The following is a 10,429-nucleotide window of genomic DNA, read 5'->3' as shown; positions in this document are numbered from 1 at the left end:
TTTTATTGTTTCACAGCATGATGTACGATGGCTGAAACATTTGTGGCTGCACAATTCAATTGTATTGCTGGAACTGTAGGTACAAAATAATGGTTTTTCCACAAAAATGTCCGCAGCGTGGGCAGACTAAACATTTCAATGTAGAATGTCTCCTACAAGAAGAAGATATTTTCATAAAACCTGCTGGGCCTCCTCCTCCTAACACTGCAGCAATCAGCAATTCTCTGTAGTCTGCTCCGCCCTTAAAATGGCTGATTCTTTTTTTTTGTTTTTTTAACAGTGTCCTGTTGGGCAATGTGGCAACAAGAATATTGTGTTGTTGCCAAAAAAGAACCCAACAGATTTTGCTTTCACAAGTGGAGTGGTACGGCTATCGCCATAGTGTTCAGCGTGATTTCTGCATATAAATCTTTATTATAATTCATGCAGGGAGTATTACAGATTATATGGACACTAAGTAGAACAGGAAAGGAAAACCAGGAAAAGGAGATAAGATGAAAGAAAGAGGAGATAAAAGGGAGACAATGATAAAATGTCTTCAGTCTGCTTCATCACCTGCAAAGAGAGATGTAAAAAGAACAGCACAACCAAAGGATATAGTATAAGAGATACAATAAAGTAGCACCATAGACACTATTCCTGAAATAATAAGTGGTATTATTTAATCTGACATATATATAGTGTGTTAGCTAAAGATCAGAATATGAGCTTTCTGTATGGAAGAAAATCTCTAAGTACCTGGAACCAAGCACCTGTAGTTGTTTGTGACCCATCTAGTTCCTGCTCCAGATAAGCACAAGCCCCCCGGGGACGGGTACATGTCCCGCACCAGGAGACGGCATGGACCAGGACTGAGACAGGGGGCCGGACACAAAGCCATTAAAACATCCACACACACCCTCCAGGGGCCCCACTCCAAGACCCAAGGACCCCCGAACCAGCCCCCGTGCCCCACAGGACGCATCCCACAGCCCCTCACTCCACTAAGTGATGGAGCCGATCAAGGGAGCCCAAAGAGATCGGCCTGATAGGGACGCACATGATGTCTCAAGATAAATATGATCCAACAAAAGAACTCTATACTGATTGATACTGCGTTTTTTTCTTACTTTTCCAACTCACAAGAATAGTTTTCCTTGTGATACATAAGCCATAATTCCGTAAAAATTCAAAAAATATCCACTGGACTTGGTTTTCAAGATTTGAAGACGTTTCGCCACCTCTCCAGGAAGCTTTCTCAATTCAAATGTCTGGATCCGCAGTGAGTTTGAGTCTTATATAGACAACGCCTTGTATCGCTTGGAAACATGCAATGGTAACCGATGAATGGGTCGTTAGTTCCATCGTTAGCCTGTAATATCTGAACCTGTCTATGATTCTAGGGGTCGGTAGTTAAAGGGGGGATTGTCATTAAGGGGGGGGATTGTCTCCTGTAATACCTAAAACCTGTCTATGATTGTTAAGGGTTGGTCGTTAAGGAGGTATTGTTCAGGTATTGTAGGTCCCTCGTTCCTCTGTGGTGGGGTGGGGGGTTTGGTAATATCTGGAAGGGATCATGTCTATGATTGAATTGTATGTTTTTGGAAGCTGGAATCTGAGTCCACCACCTCTGTTTAAAGTTGGTTTTTCTCTCTTAACATAGATGGCATAGAAAAACCAACTTTAAACAGAGGTGGTGGACTCAGATTCCAGCTTCCAAAAACATACAATTCAATCATAGACATGATCCCTTCCAGATATCACCAAACCCCCCACCCCACCACAGAGGAACGAGGGACCTACCCGCCCCAGCCGGTGAACAATACCTCCTTAACGACCAACCCTTAACAATCATAGACAGGTTTCAGGTATTACAGGAGACAATCCCCCCCTTAATGGCAATCCCCCCTTTAACGACCGACCCCTAGAATCATAGACAGGTTCAGATATTACAGGCTAACGATGGAACTAACTACCCATTCATCGGTTACCATTGCATGTTTCCAAGCGATACAAGGCGTTGTCTATATAAGACTCAAACTCACTGCGGATCCAGACATTTGAATTGAGAAAGCTTCCTGGAGAGGTGGCGAAACGTCTTCAAATCTTGAAAACCAAGTCCAGTGGATATTTTTTGAATTTTTACGGAATGACTTTGACCTGGATGACTGAGAACCTTCATCAGCATAAGCCATAATGCAAACAATTTTTTCCCCCCAGAGAGCCTCCCTCAAAGTCACCTAGCAAGCAAACTGATGGGGAAGGTAAAATTTTACAATTCAGGCACTGTGATAAGTCCTTAAATACCTGTACCCATAACCTCTGAACCGGTTTGCATAACCATAAAGCGTGAACGTATTTATCAAGATGATTAACTTTGCACTGTGGACAGATATTAGATTGTGCAAAACCCATCTTCAATAATATAATATGCCTTTATAGTGTACTCTGGATAGGATTTTGTATTGTATTAGTTGTAAATTGGGGTTTCTAATCATGTTAAAAGTTCTTAGACATATCTGAGCCCAGATGTTTTGTTCAAGGCTGACTGATAAATCCTCAACCCATAATATAGGACCCATTCATAATAGGAAGAGATATTGTATCATCCAGTTTTGGGGGGTTTAACTGTAGGAACTCTAATACATTAGTTGGAATTTGTAAACCACTATCAACATGCTTATATTAGTGTCTAATTATAAATGTAATTTTTTCATATTCTAAGAATTTAGTTTTGTTAATGCCATATGCATATTTAATCTAGCAAATGTGATTAACGCTGTTCCTTGAAAAAAATGATCCAGATATTCAATATCTTTATTGAATATCTGGTGTATATAAAGTTTATTGTATTATTATTTTGTGTAATGTCAGGATTATTCCAGATAGGTGTACGGCTGCACGGGATAAGTGATGACTTTGTCATTTTAAGAAACTCCCACCATGCTGTGAAGGAAGAACTGACGTTTATATTTTTAAAGCATGAATGCCGTTTTATATTTGAGCTAATAAACAGCAAATCTGAAATTACTGTATTACTGCATATTTCCTGTTCTGTGTCTATCCAAAATGGCTGATTCTTTACCTATAAAACTAGATATTTCATAGCATCATGCTGTTGCTGACAATTTGATATCAATGTAATAGCTTGAAAGAGGCTTTAAAGTGTTTTGCAAATATCCTGCCACTGCAGCATTCTCCTTCTCATTCTCGTGGTCTCGCTGGTCACCTCTGAGTATCCCCGAAATCCATCTTAAAAACAACACAACACTCTTTTCTGGGTGTTGTGTTGGACATCCGCTGAACAGCGCGGGAACTTCAAACACAAAGCATATTCACAAAAGTAGGCTACAGGCTTACAGATGCATTGGTGAACTACTGAGATGTCAGTCGTAAGGGTAAAATAAAAAGGCATTTTACAGATATCTTGCAGTGTCTTTATGACAACAATTTGTCTTGGAGCAAGACTTCAGTGTGAAACCAAAACAAATTTTGAAACTTCTTGTAAGGCAGAGGGGGTTCTGATAAATCACATGATCTATTGGAACTGAAAGTGAAATAAAAACATCTATAAAAAGACCTGAGCTCTTGCCTTGACCACCACTGCAGCAGCAGCCCTCTTCCCTACAGAATAGCATCTACTCAGCTAGGTTCGGCAAATTACAGACCTGCAGAAAAACTGCAATAATCGAAAAATAGGTGTGCTTGAGAAGTTTTGGACAATTGTCTTTTTTTATTCAAAATTTTAAACTGACCATTGGTTTTATATGTGTTGATGTCTATTGAATTAAGAAGTTAAAAGAAACAACATAGGGGAAAAAAACTATCACTTTGTTTTTGCACTCTCTTTTACAACATATTTATTTTTCTGATAGTATATATTTTGTCCCAGTCATGGGGGGTAACTCTTCAAGACCAGGTAAGGAATACAGCTTTACTTGATTGAGATGCATGCTTTATATACAATAATTAACTTTTACAGTTCTTAGTTAAATGATTGTACTGTTAAACTTTCCAGAATAAACCCTGTAGAATCTGAGTGTGGTTTAGCAAGCAATGGAATAACAAAAACATTTTGGAAAATGCATTGCTTTTTTTGGAATTGTGAAATTATCTTGATGACAAATCTAACTAGACCTCTTTAATCTGTCTAATCAGAACCACAACCATACCGTCCACCACAACGTCCACCCAGTAAGTACTATATATTTTTTTTTACAATAGCAAATGCAAATATTTTGTTTTGCATGCCTCCCCTGCCAAATATAAAAAAACAACAGTTATGTTGACTATTTCGTAAGCTAAATGTTAACATCTACAACGTTTTAGGTAATAGTTTTGACCTATTTCAATGTCCTTTTTTTTAAATTAGCTCCTCCACCATCTCCACGTAAGTTGAGCTTATTTAATCATGCATCATAAAATATATTGATCAGTTATTCAAATAATTAATAGACATTTAATTAACTATACCTTTTTTGTTAATGAGATGCAGTTTTAGTTTTGACATTGGTCCTAATCTTTAATTACAGTTTTGAAAAATCCATGGAGAGAAATATCCTGGAGGTCAGTAAATTTTTTTTAATGTGTCTGAATGTTGCCAGTGTGCTCAGTGCTCTTTGCATCATCAGCCAGCTAATCACCTAATTTAAAGTTTATCTTTCAATTTATTCTTAATTAACGTGTTCTTATTCCATCCAGTTAGCATGATTATATCTGAAAAATCATTTTAAATGAGACTACCAATAAACAGTACAAGGGAAAAACAAAATGGCTACTGCAGACAAGAAATTGCAAAACTGGAAAAAGGTTCACAATAAAACAAAAGGATAAACATTATTTTTTACATCAGAGGTTTTTACAAAGATATATCCCCACACAGATATAACCACCACAACCTTTGTTATATTTAACCTGTAATCAAAACTGCTACTCTTGTTCAGCTGGATTCTAAACCTGAAATAATATAAATTCCCTTAAAGTTTAGAAGAAAAATCCCTTATTGTGATTCAATTAAACTCTGCTCCAGGCAAAAGAGGGTATAGAACTGTTCTAGCTTAACCTAAAAGGGTATATATAGTAAATAATGTGGAACGGACTATGGATTTACATTTTCTGTTGTACCCTACTCCTTAATAACCACCCAGAAAATCAATATGCACAACGTGTTCTAGGTTTTACACCTCACGTATAAAAAAAAATTATTCAATTAAATTCAGTTTATTTCTATAGCGCCAATTTACATCACATGTCATCTCAAGGCCCTTTACAGTTCACCAGATCATACAGTCAATCTAAAGAAAACCAGTTGATTGCATCGACTCATTGACTCAGATGCAATCCATCACACTAGGCATGCTTGTAGCAAGAGTGGAGAGGAAAAACTCCCTTTTAACACATATTTTGTTTTGTTATTTGAGGAGACTGCCAGAGGTCATTAAAAAAACTGACCATGCAACAGTTAACACCCAGCAACTTCAAGGCATGTTTAACAACCTTTGGTGTAAAAGCAAAAGGGGTGTAAAAGTTTCCAAAGTGAGCTTAGAGTCTAGACTTTGAAGTAGAAAATATGGGTGTACTATGAAACATCTATTACTATGAAATATCTATTTACAGGCAGTAGCATAAAGCAACTTTCATTTTATAAGAGGTAATTAATTATATGTTGTTTTCTAAAAGGTAGCCCTTTAAAATAGCATGTAATAAAGTTTTAACCTGAAATAAATTACAAAAAATATATATACATGAGATTTAAATATTCTTAAGAAATAAAGTAAATTAAATAAGTTAAACCAACATAAGTAAATTAAAATACTTAACTTTAATAAAGATGAAGTTATATACATACAGTAGGGCCTTGTTTTGTTGATGTCATAAAGAAGAAGAAGAAAAAGATTAAATCACTAAAAAATGTAAAAAGGAAAGATGATTGGGGTTGTAAAGGCAGGTCTTTTAACACATTTTTCTTTGACTGATACATTATTAAAGATGTTGACAAAATGTTGCCTTGTGGATAAAAGGAGGAGGAGCCCTGAAATGTTTTGGCAGATGAAATTTGCAAAACTATAACCTTTATTTTAATATTTTAACAGCAAAAAACAGGAGCTTCTGCAGTACATAAAGAATTTTCAACCTCAAAATGAAGGAATCACAGCAATCAGAGTTTTGCTGTATGGACCAGTTGGTGTGGGGAAGTCCAGCTTCATTAACTCTGTTAACAACGTCTTACAAGGAAGAATGACAAATGAAGCCTTGGCCAGTTCCACGACCTCTGATCAAAGCTTCACCAAGAAGGTAAATATATAATGAGACAATATGTAATTTGTTTTTACATTTTTAGACATGAATTTGTGTTTACGGTGTTAGGGCCTAATCCACTAAGATCCTAAAGGAGGAGTTCCAAACTGAGTGCAAAAAAGTAAAGAAAATTACAAATGCAATTAGTGGTCGTGTTGCAGTGATTGTACTAAGATGTGCTGTTGAAAAAAAAGTAAGTTTAGGCAAGTTCTATAAGTACTGCAGTATCCTCAATTTTTTAAATATACAAATTCTTATAAATGCAAAAATGAGTCTTGAGACCTTCTAAAAAATGCATATCCTTTTCTTACACTTAGTTGTAACCTTGTTGTTATTTACTAATCCACCAAAGTAATAAGTGATCTTTTTTTTGGAAAACAAAAAAAAATTTATGTCTCAGTATAAAAAAATAATGTATTTTGGTAATTGGTATCAACAGGTATGCTGTGTACACACACACACACACACACACACACACACACACACACACACACACACACACACACACACACACATACATACATACATACATACATACATAGATACATACATACATACATACATACATACTTTTTAACTTCCTTTTGATTTTTATTCTCAGTATCAAACCTATAAAATCAAGAAAGAAAGCAGAGGAAACTTTTACCCTTTTGTGTTCAATGACATCATGGGTCTGGAGGATGGAGAGGGAAGAGGAGTCAGTTCAGATGACATCAAACTGGCCATGCAGGGACATGTGAAGGACAATTATAAGGTACTTCATTTTAAAACATTATGCATTAGTCACCTACATACTTATTCTCTTGGGTTCCAAAGCTATCATAATTATCCCGCTTTACTTAAAGAGCAGATTGCAGGTTAGAGACTTAGTGTTTAAAAAAATACATGAAGAATTCGTTTTTGAATCCAAAGCTAATTATATATGAACAGTTTCGGCTTTTTGCTTTTTTTTTGTTGTAAAAAACCTTTACATCATATTTATAGCAACACTGAACGTGATGAAACATGGGTGAAGCAAACAAAACAAAGGATACCAATGCTAGATAACTAAGAGACTTTAAATGTGTACAACTAGACAAACGATGGATCACAACCCTGTAAATATGAGCCTGCTGCAAACCTAACTGAGCAGAGGGGGCAAGAATTAATGGTCAAAGGAGACAGATTGAGTTGTGGTTTGAGAGCAGGCAGTGGAGTAACTGATGGCAATTTCACTATTGATTATATGAAACTGCTTTGCTACTTGCGTTAATTATGGGCGAAATCCACCCAGGATGTAGAAATGACCAAAATGGCGCTCTCTCACGGTGTGGGATTTGGACTTGATCATATGTTCTGACTGCAGCGTGCAAAGCACAATTCACATGTGACTCAAACAAAAAACATTACCTGCAGGTCATGAATAAACATATACATATTGAGAGAATTCAAAAACTTTGTTTTAGGTCCTTTGTACGTGGAGGTTAAATAAAACTTTATATCTTAAAATCCAAAAAGAATGAGTTACACTATCAAATCAATGATTGTATCTAGTTTAGAGTTACAGTCATTAGTTTGAATGAACAGCTACATGTTACACTTTTTTCAGTATAATACCAATGTGTCTAATGTGAAGTAAACCAAGGTTTATGACTGCTAAAAGCCAGAAATGTCTGAAAAGTCTTAATTTGCTAATTTTCCTCACAGACACTTATGTAGGATGGAAGAAAGTATTCCTCTCTGTGGATTCATGAGAGTTGAGAGTGACCTTAACTGACTCAGAAGCAATTTAAATGCAGTAAGGTTTTATTTCAGCTCAGCTAAGTGCTGACCTTCAGGTTTAAATGTTTGTAGCTTCTGTCTATATGTTGGTATGAAATGAAAGCAGATAGTCATCATTGGTGTCTAATTTTCAGTCCAATTCAGTATAATATATATGTTATGTTCTTTTTTCTGCAGTTCAATCCTGCATCTACACTTTCTTCTGGTGATTTTGCGTACAACTCTTCCCCATCCATCAGTGACAGAGTCCATGTTCTGGTTTGCATTTATTCTGCTAATGCAGCACAGATGAATTCCTCTGTCTTACAGAAAATGAAGGCTATCAGAGAGGCTGCCAGTGATCTGGGTAAGGAAAAAAATATTATCCAAACACTTATTTGGTTAGGGGATGGATTTCTGTGGATCCCTGTAGTAAACAACACATTGTAAGAGAATGGCTTAACATATGATTTATTTTGTTTTATTTGTTTTTTTCTCTCTTATTTTGGTTCTGGGATGTACTTTCTATGATATGTTCACATATTTGTTATAACTATGGTCTATTTGTATGTTTCAAAGAAAACAATAGAAAGAAAGGATTATTAAAAAAAATTCTACTCACACTTACAAGGAAAATATCCGTATTCTCAGGTATTCCTCAGCTGGCAATTCTCAGCCACGTTGATAAAGCCTGTGGTGAAACAGAAACAAATCTGAGAAATGTCTACAGGAGCAAATACTTAAAGAAAAAGGTGAGTTGTAATAAAGTAATTTAAAAACCCTAAGAAAAAAACAGACAAAAAAAAAATACATATATATATTTTTTTTTTATAAAATTATTCTATTGTATTTTATTATATTATATAGATGGGTGACTTCAGTTCTAGCCTGGGGATTCCCATGAACTGCATTCTTCCACTGAAGAACTACAGTGATGAAACCGAGCTCAAGGAAGACGTTGACAACCTGATCTTGGCTGCACTGAAACTGATGATTGACTTTGGAGACGACTATGCTGAAAAACTGTGTGGGGATACACATTGATTCACAGCAGAATATTGTCCAAAGACATAAAGTACTTTATTTAATCGTGGAATAAAATGTGAGTTAATACGCAGAAAATGTGGGTTCTGAAAATAAATTATATAAATGTCAATTTTAGGGTTAGTCAATTAGGACGGGATTACATTGCAGCTAACTCCTCAAATAAGGATGTTTTATTTGCCTTTAGTTCAAGCTTACTTTAAATATATCTTTTCATATTCTGTTTTGTTAAATGATTGTGTTTTCTTTAGCTGAAAGCTAAAATCAATTTTAACAGACATAAAGCCTGATAATAATATGTCAATGTAATTAATCATCATTTTGTGTTTCACTTAGTAAATTAGGTTACTGAAATAAAAACTTAAGAATAATTGTTTCTCTGTTATTGGTCTGCAAAGAAACTTTGCAAAGGAAAAATGTGTGATATGACATTATTAAAGATTACTCAAGACAACAAACCTCCTCAAAATGATCTGTTTTTGATTATTTGTGCTGAAATTGCTAAGGTATCTAAAAAAAAAAACAAGCTTATCAAAATAATGCTTAAATAATTAAATTAAATATATTTGAAATTCTGCTAACAAGTACTGCTAAGCTGTATGGTTTCTTCCCCACTTCCATTAGACTGCTCAATATTGTATAAAATGGGGGTTATAAAAAAAAAAAAGGTCAGTTGTATATTTGCATTTATCACTGCTTACCTTCTATCACTGCTGCACATTCGAAAAAATGAAAATGTCTTGAGAGCTGTACTGAACGAAATTTCTTTTTATATACACTCTGTGTGTACAAAATAACAATAAAGTATGTCTAAGTCTAAGTCTGGCTATATCAAAAATGATTGTGTTCCTGCCATGGAGACATACTAGCACATTTCAATATATAGATGCTTTTAGGTAGCTATATCCATGGAACAATGCTAGCTTTGCTGGAGGTCATGTTTAGTGGAAAAATGCAAATGGAGTGTTTTTTTATTTATTTGTTTGCTTTGGAATATTTTCACAGAGCACTTTTGCTCCCTTAAGGGCACTATCTGTGATGAAAGCACTTTCGTGAATAGAAAGCATATTAATTCAATATTCATGCAACATATTTGAAATAGAAAGATGTCTAAAAAAATAAAAACCTTGAGTTGGCCCGCTTACCTCAGGATATAATAATTATACTAACTGGAATTTTAACATTTGTATCGGGAACAAATTTGTACTGGGAATAAATTTTGCATTTTTGTGATATTACACAATTATGCCAGGCTAATTTCTCTGTTTAAAAATTGCTTATATTGCAATTTATCAAGAGAAAGGACCCCAAAACACTTCATACTAGATACATTTTTTTCACCTATCCAGGCATACACTCTAATGGTAGT

The 10,429-nt window shown here is 35.2% G+C and overlaps 1 protein-coding gene across 1 annotated transcript; it reads left to right on the top strand.

Annotated features, from left to right (window-relative positions):
• The first annotated feature begins 3,600 nt into the window (after window positions 1-3,600).
• Window positions 3,601-9,634, top strand: LOC107090135 (interferon-induced protein 44-like). The gene is made up of 9 exons (XM_015383336.1): window positions 3,601-3,898; window positions 4,138-4,173; window positions 4,352-4,369; window positions 4,512-4,545; window positions 6,072-6,273; window positions 6,878-7,030; window positions 8,215-8,383; window positions 8,668-8,768; window positions 8,884-9,634. Exons 1-9 carry the CDS (start codon window positions 3,874-3,876, stop codon window positions 9,058-9,060), a joined length of 915 nt encoding a protein of 304 aa, XP_015238822.1. The 5' UTR covers window positions 3,601-3,873; the 3' UTR covers window positions 9,061-9,634.
• Window positions 9,635-10,429: the final 795 nt, after the last annotated feature.

The sequence above is a fragment of the Cyprinodon variegatus genome, unplaced genomic scaffold (genome assembly GCF_000732505.1).
Source record: "Cyprinodon variegatus isolate N-32 unplaced genomic scaffold, C_variegatus-1.0 Scaffold282, whole genome shotgun sequence".
Classification (NCBI taxonomy): Eukaryota; Metazoa; Chordata; class Actinopteri; order Cyprinodontiformes; family Cyprinodontidae; genus Cyprinodon; species Cyprinodon variegatus.
This window is presented reverse-complemented; position numbering and strand designations above follow the sequence as displayed.